Source organism: Leptodactylus fuscus, chromosome 5, assembly GCF_031893055.1.
Source record: "Leptodactylus fuscus isolate aLepFus1 chromosome 5, aLepFus1.hap2, whole genome shotgun sequence".
NCBI classification, from domain to species: domain Eukaryota; kingdom Metazoa; phylum Chordata; class Amphibia; order Anura; family Leptodactylidae; genus Leptodactylus; species Leptodactylus fuscus.
In genome coordinates, this window is record NC_134269.1 from 175,654,797 (window position 1) to 175,674,254 (window position 19,458).

Below are 19,458 nucleotides of genomic sequence, written 5' to 3' on the forward strand. Positions count from 1 at the left end.
GGAACCAAGGATATGAAGGCAGAGAACATCTTCAGTCTAGTTATGATACCCTTTACTACCACCACCTCCTGGGTGTGACTGACATTTCCCTTGTGGCACCATGTAGTTAGGTGACATACTCAAGAGGTGTTACTAGTAAGGAAACAATCTGAAGCTGCTCCATGCCCCAATGACTACTTAGGTTAGTTTGCATATGACTTATTGTGCTTTCAATCATTTATAACCTTACTTTGTCTTAACAGAAAGATTACAGAGGGGCAGCCATGAAAGTGTAAATTCTTCACCCTGCATATGATGGGACTGGTTTATGGTAGAAAAATCACCTGATAAATGCCCTTTAATAAGACATTTTAAGTAACTTAGGAATGATAGAGGAACCAAGTATAGGCTGCAAGGGTGATAAGGTGGTGTGAAAAGCCAATGCAATGTTCTGCTTTTAAAGGGTTTTGTACTAATTTAGAAAACATACTTGCAGTCTTCCAAAACCGTACCGTAACAGTCTACAGGTTGTGCGCGGTTTTATATCTTAAGTCCATTCACTTTAAAGTAGTATTCTTACATTTTTTCTTACATTGACAAGGTAGAAAGATGTTAGTCACATGACACAGCTAAGGACCAGAAGGTAGTACAGCCCCCTGTAAGAAGCTTACCTTCAGTACAACTATCATATACATGTGTAATGGATCAGAGAATAAACAAAATCAAGAGCGTGCATCCTCAAGACAAGTGTTGTTCTGTTTTTGGAAGAAAGCAGCCATATCTTTCTAATCCTGTGCAACCCTTTAAAGGTGCATCCTCCTGCTCAAACTAAGTGCCAGGATAAAGATCTAATTCAAATACATAAATGGAAGGGGAAAAAAAACAACTATTAAATGAAAGAGTTAATTATATTCTAATAAAAGCTAAAGGGTCATTTTTCCCCATTTTAGATCAATTTGACATATATATTTAGGTTCATTTATATTTTGTGACTGTGCTTCAATGAGGAGGGAAAATGAACATTAAGGAAGAGAAAATGACTACCATCTAATCTGAAATAAACTGCTCGCCGCATATTTTTACTGCTGCTTTAAAGAGCCATTAAGAAAATTAGTCTACTGCCAGCCCTGCGTACAGTAAACAAGATGAGAAAGGAGCTAAAATTCACAGCATCCCAGTGTCTCAAGAAGAAAAGTGCTTGTAAATGCAGGGCATAGTCTTGTCATTAGACTAAGGCTTCTTATAGGCCCTGGTATCACTGCAGAACTGGGCTATAAGGAGTTATGTCTCAAAGCATATCTATCCATTGGATAGAGAATAAATAGCTTATTGGTGGGTGTCCGAACACTGAGATCCTGAGTAATGTAATATCACCACTGCTGGACTGGACGCATCCCCGCTCCCATTCACTTCATTGTGGGCCTGATGACCCAATGCAAGTCTATGGGATCAGTTTGTTTGTTTTTAAGTTGACAATAAAAACCGAAGACTAAGTTGGGTCATAATAAAGACCAATGAAAACCGATGCAAAACATTAAAAGTATACACAAGGGCAGAAAAATAATAATAAAAAAAAATTACTATTTTATCAGTTTATATTGTCTATATTTTTCACTTGTGTGCCTGTTGCCTTTGAGCCATCACTGTGTGGGAATTGTCGGCATTTTCTGTTAGGTTATGCGCAACAGAAGTTGAAGCACCTGACAGATTTTTTTTCTTGTTCATGTGCCTACTAAGAACATTATAAGGCGGTGGGCACTGCAAAATACATAAGGAGTTCTGTACAGATGTGGCACCCCTAAAGAACTAAAAGGCAGTGATACGTGTGGGGTTCACATCTGTGTTCAGGCCATTCCGTTCCCCTCTTCACATGAAATATATGGAGGGGGTTCCCAAACAGACTCCCAGAACGTAAACCTGAATGCAGATGTGAACTGGGCATAAGCTGGTTTATTCCTCACTTCAATTGCCTTATTATTTGGGTATCACAATTGTTGTAACTCTTTTTTTCAATGCAGATGTTACATTGTTTATAAGTTGTTGTTTTTTTAACCTATTTATTTAGCATGAATTGACTTGTTTGTGTGCCTATAATAGTCTCTGTCCCTAAGTGTGAGTGTAAGGTTCTCTCTTGACACACCTTACCGATTTTGTTTCCTTTAGGGCCCGTGCACACAGAGTTTACGTGTGCGCATTTTAGCATAATACACGTGTATAGAACACACGTGTAAAAATAGCAGTCCCATTGACTCCAATGGAAATTTTTACACATGTAAAAAAAAACACGCCAAAAAACGCACCACGTGTGTCAAAAAACGTGTTGCGTTTTTTTGGCGCGTTTTTTTACATGTGTAAAAAATTCCATTGAAGTCAATGGTACTGCTATTTTTACACAAGTATTGTAATACACATGTATTATACTGAAACGCGCACACGTAAACTCCGTGTGCACGGGCCCTTACTGACCATAATCTGTGATAGCCTTTGCAGATGGGCCACCATTATTTATGCTGGCCATTGGAGATATATATATATATAGGCTTATTTATCTAATTTCTATATCTATACTAGTAGTATATAGAAAATATTAGAAAATATGTTAAATGATTGGTTATGCTAGCTAAAGTAAATTTCTCAGTGTCACACTGAAATTGACATTTTCACAGTCCTACAGTAAATCTTTTTTTCCATTTTAAATTGTTATTATTTTGGCATTTTACAAATTTGTCGTAACATTGATGTGAACAACTTTTTTTTTTTTATTTCAACATTTGTAATGATTTTACATATTCAATACATATTATGTAGTGTAAACTATTACAACTATTTTTTGAACTATTTCATATCAAAAATTTAAATTTCTGCCCCATACACAAACATATCATACATTTACACCCAATTAACAACATAGTGCAACCCTTCTCCCTCCCTCCAGTGTAATCTATAAGTAGTTCACGGACCAAAGAGTAAGGGTCCCTTCACACGGAGTTTACACTCCGTGTATTCTGTGTACGCGCTGTGTATTCTGTTCATTTTACATGTGTAAAATGTAATTAGCCATTGAGTTCAATGGCTTGTTCGTATAACGCCTGTCTTTTTGCACGCGCGTATTTTTACACTATCTATTGTAGTGCTTATAGGTTAAGGTTTCTGGTTTTACCTTCAGGTACATACCTGTATATGAAAAGATTTTTGGGGTTCCCACTCTAGAGCAAGCAAAGTACAACTGTCCATGTGAGAAACACGGCTCTCCAAATTAATGCCGGCTACTTTAAGTGATTGTTCATAGTCATAGCAAATGCAAGTCGGATTGGGGACTGCAGACACTTACAATTGAAGGGCATGTCGCTTGGTAGCAACAGCTGACACTGATAAGAGATGTAATAGGATGAATAGTAAATACGGCGCAGCCCTCACTCAGTATTACTATGAGCTGAGGGAGCCGACATCTCAGTAATGAAAACCACCTCACAGGCAGACTTGTGGAGTTGCCCATAGCAACCAATCAGAGCTCAGCTTTCACTTTACCTCAGCAGCTTCAGTGATGAAACCTCTCAGTATAGTAAGAAATACTGACAATCTTACTATCAGGCAGTTCTTGTCTGACCAATATTGCTGCTCAGTAAAGCCATTTTCACATGGCAGGGGTTTGGACTGGATTTTGACGCGGAGGCCGCCTCAGAATCCAGTCCAAAAATGGCTAGCCGTGACTGGATGCTGCTGCAGTACATACAGTACACTGGCATCCTGTCGTGGTATTCCGCTCCAGATTAAGCCTAAATGAACGGGCCTAGTTGAGAGGGAGATGTCACGCCACAGACTCTGGGGCAGAATCCGCTTCAAGAAAAGGCAGATCGATTCTTTTTTTCCTCTAGCGGGAACAAACCGCTCGTGGAAAAGGGAACCCATTGATTTCAATGGGAGGCATTTTTTTAGCCGGATTTTGATGCTGATTCTGACCAAGAAACCCCATGTAAACCTGGCTTAAAGCTGCTTGCACACTACAGCATTTTTCATGGGTTCCGGGTCATGCATTCTCCAACTCCATAGACTTCTATGGAGCCTGCAAAATTCACAGCTTTGTGCAAAAAGAAGTCTATGGAACCGCCAAATCCATTGCCTGGAGGCCCGTGAAAAATACTGTAGTGTGCAAGCAGCCATTAAGATACCAGACATGTTTTGTCAGTATGTGCATGTATGTGTGCACGCGTGGGATCCATGTGTATGTATGCGTGTGCATGGACGTGTGTGGTCCATGTATATGTATGCGTGTACAGTATGTGCACATGTGATCCATGTGTTTGTGCATGCGTAGTGCGAGTGTCCATGCGTGCGGTAGTTGTGTGTGCTCTGTCCGTCCGTATGTGTAGTGTGCATCCATCTGAGTGTTTGTGTGTGTGTGGTATTTGTGGGGTGGTGTTTGTGTTGTGTGTGTCTAGAGTGGTCTGGTGTTTGTGTGCTGTGTTGTGGCATTTGTGTGGTGTTGTGCTTGTGGGTTGGTGTATGTGTGCTGTCTGTATGATGTGTATATAGTGTTTATGAAATGTCTGTGTGTTGTGTGTGGTGGTGCGGCCCCTTTAGCAGTGACTCTTTTGCACCATCTCTATAATCCGTCCTTGTCAGTCACAACTGTTGTTTTCCCCTCAGCCCTTTCACCTTCACATTTCCCCATTATATGTATAGGGCCTAACTTCAGGGGCCCCAATCTCATGACAGGAGCATGCTAGGGAGATGTAACAGGCGAAGTATTATGCTCCTGTGGGTGGAGAGGGGGCGTGCCAAATTTCACTCAAATTGTGCGAGAACTGTGGATTTGTATAGAGCAGACTACTACAGATTTCACATTTCCTCATTATATGTATAGGGCCTAACTTCGGGGATCCCAATCTCATGACAGGGGACGCTAGTGAGATGTAATGTGCACAGTATTCTGCTCCTGTGGGTGGAGAGGGGGTGTGCCAAATTTCACCCAAATAAGGCGAGAAATATGGATTGTATAGAGCAGACTACTACAGATTTTGAGTTTTATTTACATAGATTTTTATGTCTAATAAAATGTTGTAATTTCATTGCTATGTATGGTTGTGCACTCTTTTTGCGTGTATCAATGGTTGGAGCTTTTGCTGCGTACTATGAACATCCGTAAATAATAGGCATGCTTAAGGGGTTTGCTCATTGATCGTAAGATGAAAAATCAGGACATTTAATAGAATACCTACATTTAATGCTTATATAACACCTGATGTCACTGGGGCTAGGCAATAGAAAACAGAAATTTCATGATCTGACTTATTACGAAGGTGGCATCCTATAACAGTGACATACTGGAATTCGGTAAGCTCTTTGCAACAACCATTGTTTTACAACTGTTTGTCAAGTCACATTACATGGCTAGGTCCTAGGTCATATACACTTGTGGCAATGGGACTGAATGAAATGCCTGAATCCAATGATTATAAACTGTGTTTTAATACTTTTATTCCATACTGTATTTAGGACTGCGCTTCCCCCATCCTCCCTATGTGTCAGCATGTGACTCTATGCTGTTGTTGAAGGGGCTGACTTAGCTATTCTCAGTTTAGTTGGATCAGTGGCTTACTTAGAATGAAAGAATATTAGCAAATGTCCTAAATTTTGCTTTTTATAATCAGTGAGCATGTGAGTCGATAATCCTATATACATATATATGTGGATATGACCAAGACTGAGAAAAGGAAGTTTCAATCTGTCACTTTCTGTAATGCCAAATGTGTGCTGGGTGTTCCTTAACAGCTCATCTTGGACTTTCTGCAGAACATGCTCCCAACCAGATCCCTCTCCTCCTGATTGATGAGTGATCTCCTAATATTGATGCTCAAGTCATCACTCAAGAGAAAATATGAGGGGTTGGGGATTGTTTATTGCAAAGAGCCCTGGGCACTTCACCATTAGGGAATGCCCAGTGGACACTTGGCATAGTGATTTGTGACATATTAAAATCTCATGTTTTAAGGACACTCAGAAAAGTAGGTTTAAATATGTATGTGGTTGATATAGATTTTATTGGGATTTTGTTACACCCTATTCACGTACACTATACAGCGCTTTAGTTGTATTTATTTCGCAGATCTGCAATAGAAATCTACAATAAATCATCTGGACACGGTCTAAGAGTTCAACTCTCTGGTAGGTCAGAGGTCCCTGAGTTGTACATGCGATTCTGATCTAATTTGATGCAGTCAGAAGCTGCAAATATAGTAAATGAACCCTAAGTTTTCAACAAACTTTGCATAAATTGATAGCACAGTCTATTATGTATTATCAGGCAAAAATGCTTTTATCTACTTTTTATCAGACTTTTTACATACTCCCATGTTTCACCCTGATCATTGTTGTATGCATCAAGAGATAGACACATGTCTACACATGTCTATTGAAGTCTACAGAGAGGGGAGAGCGAAGGAGCGAGCAGGAGCCGAGAGAAAAATGCAAGCCTAGTCGAATACTACCTAAATAGGAGTTTGCTATAACAACTAAAGTATTTTTTTCACATCAGAATAGTTCAGTACTTCTCTATATATGCCCTGCATGTAGGTGGGTCAGTTGAATTGAAGTAACAGATTCTTCTCTGTTGACAGCTAGTCTCCACTCATCATCTAAGAGAGAACTGCAAACTACTGATAGAGCCGGCAGAGGTGGACACTCCTAATAACTGCAGAATGTGTCATATAATAATCATATACAGTATACATATAATCATATAGTGTTATTCTCATATAAACACACTGTGCTACTAATATATGCAAATATTGTTGGTTTGTTAGGTATTGTTTCAATAGCAGAACTTCTGCAGCTTCTTGGGTTTCTACGAAAGCTTCATCCACACAAGCAAAGTGACCGACTAACCCTAACTAGCACAAGTTGATGTTCTTTTTTACATTTAGCAATGTTCTGTACATGCCTAGCCATTAAGAATATGGCCTTACCGTTCAATATATATACGCACACATTAGAATCGGAAAGAGTTAAAAATATCTATATATTAGTTTGAAATATTTTCTTGCAGAGGGTCGACACGGAAGACAGAAGCAATAAAAGCTGACATTTCTTGCTGGCTGCATGCTGTTCTGCTCAGCTGGGTTTGGCAGCTCTCACTGCCTCCCCAACGCGCGCTGTCGATTTTACCTCAGATGGCAGGGCAGGCACAGCAGTTGGTCTGATCGAAGAGTAACTGCAAACTGAAGCAAAAACTTCTTCTTTAGCCCTTTTTGAGTGTGCCTCTTGACTTGTGGTGAGATCTTAAGGGTGACCGAAATTGAATAAAACAGTTAGGCTGCTGTTTTTAGTATATTGAGTTGCTACTTAAACTGCTTAAAATATCCACCAAGTGGTGCGCGGCATATTATTTATCTCCCTGTGTATTAACCTGAGGACACTACACTATGCTTCTAAAATATAGATGTATGTCCAGATTCCAAGAAACTTACACTTACTGAAAACCACCTCATCTTTTCCATGCTGTCAACTCCGATCAGCAATTGACAGCATATACCGTATTTTTCGGACTATAAGACGCACTTTTTTTCCCCAAAATTTTTGGGGAAAAGAAGGGTGCGTCTTATAGTCTGAATGTGCCGCCTGGCATCCGCTGTAATAGAGAGGTGGAAGCCGGCAAGTGATAGACGCCGGGGCCTGAGACATCGCTGCGCTCCTCTGTCCTGCATGAAGCCAGCAGCGGGAGGAGTGATGCTATTCCGCTTCTCCGTCCCCCCGCCGCTGGCTTCATGCAGGGCAGAGGAGCGCAGCGATGTCTCAGGCCCCCGCACCTGTGATGGCTTCTATCCCTCCCCGGCATCCGCCTCTCTAGTACAGCAGATGCCGGGTCAGTATCGGTGGCCTCTTATCCCCCGGGGCCGGTCCCCACCGGCCTCGTACCTGTGACGTTGCAGGCCGGCTCCTGCGCGGCGATATCACAGGAGCCGACCTGTTCGGGTGACAGCCGGGAGCCTAATGAGGCTCCCCGGCCTGTCATGGCTATATTAGTATTGTGGCTGGTCTCTATGACCAGCCGTAATACTAATAGACAGAATGTCCCATAGACGGCAATACAGTTGTATTGCCGTCTATGGGACTTGCAATCAAGTGACCGCAGGTTCAAGCCCCCGGGGGGGGGAATAAAATAGTTTAAAAAAAAATATATATAAAATAAATAAAAGTTCTAAATCACCTCCTGTTTTTTTTTTTCAATACAAGGTGATCTAAGAAATAGACATTCCCCAAAATGGTATAACTAAAAAGTACATCTGGCCCGCAAAAAAAACCGCCCTATACATCCCCGTACAGCTGCAGGGTCACCTGTCAATGTGGCCTTGCAGCTGTTGCAAAACTACAACTCCCATATATTAAATATTTTACCAGTTTTTGCTTCAAAATTTTTTTTCCCTATTTTCCTCCTCTAAAACCTAGGTGTGTCTTATAGTCCAGTGCGTCTTATAGTCCGAAAAATACGGTACATGACTTACACTATAAATTACACTATATGTTTTCATTACCAGAGTATGTTGACCTTACCTCTATTATTATGCCAAAGTTACATCTAAGTACAATAGTCTCAATAATGCACAAAAATCATTTACACATCCATACATTTAATCCCAAGAAGAATGTTAGGAGCAAAAATACCTATTATATACATGTATAGGTACTCCACACACGGGGTGGATATTCATGGACAAGACAGAGGGGCTTAATTTATTTTTTTTTTTCATGTAGATTGTGAGCCCCGTTTAGGGGGAATCCACGCGAAGATGGAGAGAACAAACTCCTTGCAGATGTTGTTCCTAGCAGGATTCGAACCCAGGACTCCAGCACTGCAAGGCTGCAGTGCTAACCACTGAGTCACCGTGTTGTCCCCAAAACGGAGGGGATTATTTATCATGACTTGTATGCTATAAAACTGGTATAGAAGCCATATAAAAAGTCAGCTTTTTGGATAACAATTGTGACGGAATTCCGTGCTCCTCACACATGTTTCTCAAAGGGGACCTGGTATGAATTGTGTTGGGGTAGAGTTACCAACCTCATCAGATTTATCATTCATGCTAGTTTTCTGGTGGTGATTTCTGCTTAGACACATGGTCAAGGCAGAGCAGGTATTACCGAGACCAGAATGGAAAACGCTGGTGGTAATAAATCAGCCTTTCATCTTTCCAATGGCAGTCCTACATAATAAGAAAGGTGTATTTTAAATGACATATCCAACTATTATATCCCACATGGCTTGATATTCTGCAGGGCATAAATATGTAAATCCAATTGATGATTTTGCAGTGGCCACATGGCTGACCATATTTATGCTAAGTATGTTCATATTGATGGCAGGCAAATATGTGTGTACCAGTGATGATATTACACTATACTAAGGCAGACTATATTGTATGTACGGTTTTATTTATTTAGGAACTTGTAATTGATCAGGTGTTCCCTGCAAAATTTAGTTTAATTACTTATTAGCTTTTAGCAGATACACATGTGGACAAAATTGTTGGCACCCCTCATTTAATGAAAGAAAAACCCACAATGGTCACAGAAATAACTTGAATCTGTCAAAAGTAATAATAACCAAACTACATGTTGACAAGCCACAAAGCTTCTGGGAGAATGTCCTATGGACAGAAATCAAACTTTTTGACAAGGCACATCAGCTCTATGTTCACAGACAAAAAAATGAAGCATATCTTGAAAAGATCACTGTCCCTACTGTGAAACATGGAGGAGGCGCTGTTATGTTCTGGGGCTTCTTTGCTGCATCTGGCACAAGGCGTCTTGAATCTGTGCAGGGTACAATGAAATCTCAAGACTATCAAGGGAGTCTAGAGAGAAATGTGCTCCCAGTGTCAGAAAGCTTGGTCTCAGTCACAGGTCATGGGTCATGCAACAGGATAATGACCCAAAACACACAGCTAAAAACACGCAAGAATGGCTAAGAGGAAAACATTGGACTATTTTGAGGTGGCCTTCTATGAGCCCTGACCTAAATCCTTTCATTAAACGATGGGGAGCAACAATTTTGGCCACGTGTGCCATACTAAATAACTATCTATTCATGACATAAACTGACCATACATATTAGATTAATGGCATGCCAGCTCACCGATCATCTTTTATCTGTGGTGTCTCCCAATTATGTCTTGACCGATGATCTTGGGAGTTAGAAGGGCTGGGCATGTTGAATTCAACATATCCAATAATTTTCTTTTCTGGGGAGATAAGCCATTACCAGAGGTTTCTAGTTGCAGCTTACTCCTCTTTTCTGATTCACAAGATATATATGCTCAGCTGAGCCAGATGTAAATTTCTATAGGGGGTGGGGGTTGGGAGGAACAGTTGTCAGCTAATTCAGTTGTGGGGAATTATATTACATTGTATATTTTTAATAAAAGTCAAACAATTGGAATGGTCAGCAAACAAAAACAAGTAAAATGCACAAAGCAAACAGTTAAAATCCCATGATGCCACCGAGGTAACGGTACAACGCTGCAAATTAGCAAGACGCTAATGAAAACACACAAAATCACATATTCCGTATGAGCAAAGACAACATTTTTGATGCCTCAGTGGTTGATTTGATTCCGACCATGTGTTTACATCAAGTGTCTCACGCAATAAATGAAACAAACACGGCTCCGGATAACATTCTGCGTTCATTAACTTGAGAGAAATTAGGGTGGGCAAAAAATAATTAAAAACTGTAAATGAGCAGAACCAGGTGGGATGAAAAAATATTAAATGACTTTCTTTCCGGCAAAAAATACAATCAAGAAGTCTATTGCAGAAAAAAAAAATACCCTAAAGAAAGAACTAATATTATTCTGATAAAAAAGAAGCCAACACAACAGTATGAATGATAAGTAGGTTCGGCAGGTAATGTCGTAGTGCCCTGACAAGACACCTGCTGCGGGATTTCAGAAGCCACAATTTGGTGGTACAGATTGGGTGTCTGATCGCTGTCCTGCAGCTTAGCATTTAGCCTGTACTATGGATAGGAGGACAGCTTAAGTGAGAAGGCATCGCCTGAGGGACTGTGCAGGGAGCTGGTAGCCTACTGGCTCAGCTGGCGAAGCATCTGGATTGTAGCAAAATATCTTTTATCCCGACGACACTGTCAGTTATTTAAGCACATAGTGCAAAAATTGTCAGCTGATATGGACGGCAATAATAGAACATCCCAGATGAAAGAGATTAGCTCAGACAGTGAAGGAGGTGAGAAGGTCCTCCTGAGAGATCTGAAGGTGTTTCCTATTGATATGAAAAGACACAGTGCAGTCTTTTGTGTGAGAGCTTTAGTGATCAGCAAATTAGATGTAATTAGAGTACACACAGGCAACAGGATGCCGCTCTTGTCTCTTCATCCTGCTGAGATGGATCTCCCTCGTATTAGCAGGCAGTAAGCATTCCAGCTGCACGTCTCTGCCCTTCACCGAGAAGCCGAGCTGTCACCCATAACACATACTATAGCTGTGCATACATGTCCATATAGACTGGAAATATATTGTAAATCCTGCGTTTCAGAAAAAACTAATAAATACAGTATATTCTAATAAAATTTTACTGAATTTCCCATTGTGGGACTATTAAAGGATTATCTTATCTTATCTAAAAGAAATGGATTTTAACATCTTCACTGCAGAAAAAAAAGACTGTATATAAACTATATAAACACTTAAGACTGGCTTTAGACCGCTCATGGTTGGTCTCTGAAGAAAATTGCATTAGAAGATATAGCCACGACAAATCACAGATTGATCCCTGCTGTGATCTTGTCATGGCAGCTATTGGTTGGATGCAAGACAACAATACAAGGCATGCCCAAAAATACAAGGCAGCAGATCAACTATTTCCCAGACATCTGCCTTTGGTTGTCTTTTCCCATTGGAAATTCTCTAGTGTTTGGCCATGTTAAGGTTTTCTTTCTAATGCAAAGTTTTCTTAAGTGTATGATTTTTTTTTAGTCCAATATGTAAAGGAATTTGCAAATCAATTCTGAGCAGACCTTTCGCATGTTTCATGTGCAGTTCTCCCGCCAAAAATACAGAAGGTATATAACTATCAGTCTGCTAGATTTGGCCCAACCTAAAAAAATGCTACCCTCAATAGGGTGACACAGTATGATGACAGATCTGCTTTAATCTGTATAGACTGTGCTGAAGCCTTATATTAAAGGAATTGTGTATACAGTATATATAACCTAGCCACCTGTAAATATTGTTTACTTGCAGTAGTTACAAATCATGACACTAGGCTAGTCTATATTTTACATTTTGAATATGAGTATCTACATCACTGAATATTTTTTTTTATACACAATTATCTTATCTTTGAGGGGTTTTTTTAAAATATTTTTTATACATATCTTTAACATATCGACGTAGATGGCATAACACCTTTCATCATTCATACCTGAGCATGTGATGGAGGCAATCCTCTTCTTATGTAGACTCCAAACAAGGCATCTTTTCCTAATGATATGTTAAATTTTAAGAATTGTGGCTGGGTAACATGGATATGAGATCGCCAAAACACCCCTGCTGGTACTTCTTGGGTAATCCGACGGCCAATCTCCACTTCTCCATTGTCTATGCTGCTGTTTCTTGTATTAGTCCAAGGTCCTGGAAGACAAAACAATTATTTTATTTCTCAATTTGGACTGTATGATAAAAGGGACAGTCCAATCTGCATTACAGAGAGCATCATACATTATTTCTAGAAAGGAAGTCCTCAAGGATTTCTGAAATGCATTACCTTGACTTTCATCTTGACTTATTACCCCTGAAGAGGAATGTTGAATGGTTCTATTCCCATCAAACTGTAGTTGAATAAGATATATGCTCATCAAAACCAACCTTTACTAAACACATCAAAGCCGCTAATCAGAAACAATATTGTGTCCATATCTACAAAAATAAAGCTCCGTTTTAAGCAAATGCAAACTGTAAAAGCTGTAACTTTCATTATTTTCCATAAGCATGTGTAGGTCAAATACTTTTATTAGTCAAATATTTTACACTTTTATCGATTAGTTCTGACTACACATAGTTAGGTTCTTGTGCCTACGAACTGGTTACTTCCTTTTGGATAATAGTTTTAATTCATTGAGGAGATGGTTTCATTTCATCAGACTGACAGTAGGAAAGAAAATGTGGTATGCTGTAGGATGAATGACTACTTGGGATTGGAAAACCCTGATATATAGCATACAGAAACTGAAATACTCAGATTTATGTTATTAGAATACTATACTACTAATATTATAAATGTGAAAGTTTGTGTGTTTGGTTGTTTGTTACTCAATCACACAAAAACGGCTGAACGGATTTGGATTAAATTTGGCACATAGATAGTTTATAATCTGTATTAACACATAGGCTACTTTTTATCCCAGCACATCACATGGATTCACATCTGTTATCAATTTATGTATCCTACTAGTATTAAACTGTTCTTGCCGCAGGACAGTTGTTCAGCTAATTGCAGTTTGCTGATAAATTCTGGTCTGTTATCTCTCTATGTTAACACACAGATAACACTGAGTCCAATCTGTACAAGCATCTGCATATTATCTGATCTGCATAAGTGTTTTGTGTCAAATTCAGCCAGAGGGTGGAGGGGGGAGAGAAATACAGGAAATGAGAAGCAGACACTGCAGGCAGAGCACTGAGACACCGAAATGGGAAAACCCCTTTAATCCAAATTGGCAGTTCCCCAATTTTAAACATGTCGGGGAAATGAAAATTTAATTTGTGGCAAAATTCTCAAAAAACGAGAGCTATGAGGGCAGCCAGAAGTCAGCAGAGTTCTCCTCAGGTGGAGCTGAGAAATATTGAACAAGCTAGGTGTCAAGCAGCTCTTAGAGCAGCTGAAACACTGGAGCTGGCGGATCATCGATGGCAACAACACACTCATTATATGGCATCCCAACGAGCTGCTGAGATACCGGAACAAACACAGGCATGGCACGAGGAACAAGTTCAGCAGCAGGCCAGCTTGAGAGCTGCTGAAACGCCGAAGCAGGCAGATCATCGACACCAACACACAGATGCAGTCACGGGCAGAAGCTACTGGTTAATAAATACTTATGTGTCCATCCTAACCTTTGCTTAAATCTATTAAGGACACTAATTTCATATAAAAACAATATATATCACAATATGGTAACACCACCATTGACAGGCTGCAATGTACAACACAACCACAGGTGGCCACACACAGACATATAAGTTTGTGACTGGCTGTCATAAAATCCTATTTTTTTTTTTTTAAAAGCTTGTCACCGTATGCCACACACCTTGAGATTTGTTGTGTGACTTGACACATGTATCTCCTCAGTTAATAAATAATGTATTTTATAGTCCAAAATACAGAGGCTGTAAATACATTATTTCTATGCATTACCAACACACATCTATGCACATTACGAGTTATCTAGCTTTTAAGGGCATCATATTCAGCTTTAACTAATAGGGGGCAACATGACATTATTAGCACAGCATGCACTAATAGGGCATAAGCAAAGGGTTGTCCAGAAGATAGATAAATCCAAAAGAATAAAACCTGGTGAAGCAAAGTGAGTTTAATCTTCAAGAATTCAATATCTTCCAGCTTCTGTTCTTTTTTTTCTAAGTTAAGAATTGTGTTTCAATGAAGGAGTGTAATAAACAGAAGCAGACAACTCCGTAAACCACCCAGTGCTCTTTCATTCCTCTATAATGTGAAGAGGATATTAAATATATTAACAAGGATGAGTGAGTGTGGAAATATTAACGTTGCTGTGAATCAGATTTTCACAGATCTGTTTGTCCTATTTTATAGCTTCATACTCTAATACATTTTATATATTTTTTTCTATTAAAAAGTCATCTTAAACTAAAATCTGTGAAGGCAAGAGATACTTGATAAGGGGAATGGGCTGAAAGGCTCGATGTGAAGCTCATTTCACAGTGCTGGAAATATACACTGAAAACTTCATTCAAAAGCTTACATGAATTTAGCAGTTACTCTTCTATTAAACCATGTCCAGCAGAAGGTACTGGAGGAGAGCACTGTGAAATCTGACTGCGGCTCATAATCTCAGCCAGTCAGAGTCAATGTCCTATATTTTTTATATAAAGAATATTAATCTAATATTTTAAAGAATTTTTACTGCCTCCTTTTTAACGTGGCCTTCTTTTTCTGTCCTATTGACCAAACATGTCCAAGACACACAGTATGTACCTTAAGTCACAGGGTTTCAAAAAACTAGATACTGTGATACATTACCACAAAGTTATATGCTAACTATCCTATAGCTATCTACAGGATGGGCCATAAGTATGGATACACCCAGGGTGGGACATAAGTATGGATACACCCAGATAAAATTAAAGTGGTTGCTGATATCACCTTACCGTTTGTCTCATATTAGTACATGGGAAGGGGGAAACATTTGAGGTCGGGTGATGCCCATGGCGGGCATTTGCAAAGCTGCCATTTTTGATTCAACTTTACTTTTTTCAATGGGAAGGGGGTCATTTCACAAACATGTCAATAACTCGCTAATGGGTAAAGCTACGTTAAAAATGAGCACACCACTGTTTTTCTTGTGTAATTCTTCATGTGTTTGATGTGTCGCATGACCCCCTTCCCATTGAAAAAAGCAAAGTTGAATCCAAAATGGTGGCTTTGCAGATGGCCGCCATGGGCATCACCCGGCCTCAAATGTTTCCCCTCTTCCCATGTACTAATATGACTCAAACGGTAAGGTGATATCAGAAACCACTTCCATTATATCTAGGTGTATCCATACTTATGGCCCACCCTGTATGTGAAGCCATCCAGAGAATCAGTTAAATAAGTTATCAGAAAGAGATACCTCTTTATGCTCTTACCAAGCTGTTTCGCTATTCCTTCTAAAATTACTATCACAGTGAAAGTTCCTGCTATATTTTCAAATGGACTGTGGGTCACATGACTCAAATGTCTTGTGCCTATAGAAGTCTATGGAGGAGGTTAGGAGGTATAGAATGTAAGAGAGGAAATTGCTAAAACACCAAAATAAGTGTCTTATAATGATTAGAAATATTTACCCCTCATAAATACACAAAACCACTCATCTTCCAAAATCAGATAAAATAAAATTTCTTCATTTATGAGCTGAAGACGTAAGAGTTAACAATTAATAATCATCAACCATAGCAGAATTCTGTCCATTGCTCTCCTCCGCATGTTCTAACACATTCATATAAGAGTTGTTCAAAACAACAATATTGTACCCAATGTTTGCACTTTACTGCATATTCTCCTCCATGAGTATAGTTTATTTTCAGTTCTTGAGGTATTACTCTTTTCAGGAATTTCTGTCTACGTCTTCTTACTGCCCAAGAGCTCTCAAGAACATGTTGACATTTCCTAGAAGATTTTTTTTTTAAAGATGTTGTCAGAGAAGTCATTCATGCTCTGATTCTGCATTGCATGTATATAGTGAGAAGGAGCCATACACTGCTGATACCTTACTTCAACCAAATGAGCCCCTTCCCAATCCATGGTGAGCTTATGGAAAGTATGTCGTCTATATAGTTAAGTGGAGACTTACCAATTATATTATGACTGACAGAGTTTTATGGAGTCTACATGTCAGAATACTATACAAGCAGAGATAAGCCATTAGGTGCCAACCCTACACAGGCAAGCTTACAGAGAGTACGTCAGCTTATGTATACATTGACAAATAGATAATGAGTATTTGGGATCCATCATTCCTTTTTCTGCTGAAAGGAAAGACACACAGAAGCCATAGTGCCATAAATAAGCTCTGTCATGTTGGAAAGATAGCGAGGACAATGCAATATGGCTCCATACTTTATTCATTTCCATAATTTACCTTCTGCAACTTTACATATGATCTAATAGACAGTAGGGAATAGTAGTGAGCACCCTAATATGCAGAACATCTGTGCCATTGCACATGTGGTACATATGGTAAGATCGCCCCTGTGTTACCCCCTTGGCATTGACTGAAAAAATGGCTGCAGTCGATTAGGACTCTCAGTACAATTATGGGATGGGCAGTCTGTTTATGCTCAAATACTAGAAGAGTTTACATATACATTATAGTGTCCAATGTACAGTAAATCCACATTGTATATTCATAAGAAATGTTCATCTAATGTTGTATATTTCATATAGCTGAATGTCTTTTATATTTTATTTATTTCTTGTTGCTTTTATCTATCCATCAAACATTGAATAAACAAAATAATTAGACACCAGTACTCTTATCCCAGGCAGATTATACTCATACTATAGTTTCCATTGTAATGTCTGTCATGCCTACAGAAAGAATTGTATTGTTGCTGAAATTTTGGGAGGCTCCAACCTACAAATAACTGTGAACACAGCCTCTCTCAACTGTAAAGCTTTACAGAATAACACATGATACCATTTAAAAAACGTTTATTTACTATACACATAATAGTACATAACACAGTAAGGCCTGGTTCACATCTGCGTTCAGTTTTCCATTCAGAAAGTCCACTTGAGCAACCCCCGAATGAAATACCAAATGCATTAGAAAGTAGCGAGCAAAGAAACCACACAGACCCCATAGAGTATAATGGGGTCCATGTGTATTCCGTGCGGTGTCCGCACATATCATGCAGAGAGAAAATGCTGCTTGCAGTACTTTTCTCTCTGCATGATTCCCGTGGAAAACACACGGACCCATTGTGGGGTCCATGTGGTTTCTTAGCTAAGCACTTTTTAATGTGTTCAGTAATCTGTTCAGGGGATCCCTAAGTGGACTCCCCAAACAGGATACAAATTGCAAATGTGAACCAGGCCTAACATATTTATTTAATCCCTTTATGACACATGCCTAAATAGTATGTCATGAATTTGGAGAGCGTAAGGGGCTCTTTATTGAAAGCTTCCAGAATAGAAAAGCTGGAACCTCACTATATACCACTATACATTAATACTGCAGTGTGTTACAATGATGATCAGACTCCTAGAAAAAAATAAAAAATGGCCAAATCTAAAGATAGATCATCACTATTTTTACTCAGAAAACCCCTTTAATATTCTCACAACCATAATAAAAGATGATCCTTTACAGTATAAAAAATGGTGGAGCAATTGTAAACACCCAAAATGGTGTCATAAGCTCATGGTGATGCACATATACATATAAATACAGTATATAGATAGATACAATTATGACTCCTGAAATTTAAGGAGTTAAAAAGATTTAAAAAAAATCTTCAGGTTATGAAGGTCATACTGATTTGCCCTTTAAGACACAAAATGAAGAACAATGTTGCTATGTGGCAGAATATTAAAAATTAAATAAGCAGAAAGTGAAATATTTGCTGTAAAGAATAGTTGATGTTCTGTTTTATCTCCTGCCTCTATTTACTATGCTGGTAATTGTGCCATCGTAATTGAATCCTGTGTGCGAATAGACCACAGATTGTTTATGTGTCGTTTTGGTCTGAGAGGCACAAACACACAGTACGAGATGAAAATACCCAAGGTGACTGTTAGTTATTGGAATAGCTCGTGTGGAAGGCACAGCTGTTGACTTTCGCTGATTCACAAAACCAAGCTTTGTTACATTACATCCAATTTTTAAAAGCACACCGATATGTAAATCCTGCTAGCTGTCACACATAGAGGCTGCTGTCACAAGCTTTGCTTTTTTTTTCTTTTTGAGAGACATTTCAGTTCTTCTTAGAAAAAATACAAATTTCACAGTAAAAACTAAAAAAAAATTATTAAATCTGTTTCAACAGATAAAAGCAAAGACAGAGGAAAGTGTGCCTAAAAGGGTATATACTATATATAGTGAGGGTGTATACTATATATAGTGAGGGTATATTCTATACATAGTGAGGGTGTATACTATATATAGTGAGGGTGTATACTACTTATGAGGGTATATTCTCTCTCTCTCTCTCTCTATATATATATATATATATATACACACACATATGTGTGTGTATTGAAGGTATATACTTTGTACATGCATATCTGTGTCTATATCTGTATATCTATATATCTACAGTATCTATCTATCTATCTATCTATCTATCTATCTATCTATCTATCTATCTATCTAGTTGCTTGTGAGCCTTATCTTTAAAGATCAGGTGCAAAATCAACAAGGCTTATGCCCTTCCCTATACACTAAAATTATTTATATGCATATGGAGTTATCAAATCGGACCACGATACCAAGACTAAATATTGTCATGTCACCCACTGACTGCTGTACCAGGACTAAATACTGTCACGTCACCCGCTGACCGTTATACCAGGAATAAATACTGTCACGTCACCCGCTGACCGCTATACCAGGACTAAATACTGTCACGTCACCTGCTATGCTAGGACTAAATACTGTCATGGTACCCGCTGGCCACTATACCAGGACTAAATACTGAACCCGCTCTAAACTGAATAAATTTC

At 39.0% G+C, this 19,458-nt stretch overlaps 1 protein-coding gene across 6 annotated transcripts in view; it reads right to left on the reverse strand.

Annotated features, from left to right (window-relative positions):
* Nucleotides 1-19,458, reverse strand: part of TENM2 (teneurin transmembrane protein 2) — a 1,311,127-nt gene that overhangs the window by 198,328 nt on the left and 1,093,341 nt on the right. For all 6 annotated transcript variants that reach the window (XM_075274735.1, XM_075274734.1, XM_075274733.1 and 3 more), the window contains one exon: nucleotides 12,418-12,626. In XM_075274735.1, coding sequence (XP_075130836.1) covers nucleotides 12,418-12,626 — 209 coding nt within the window. The remainder of the gene's footprint in view (nucleotides 1-12,417; nucleotides 12,627-19,458) is intronic.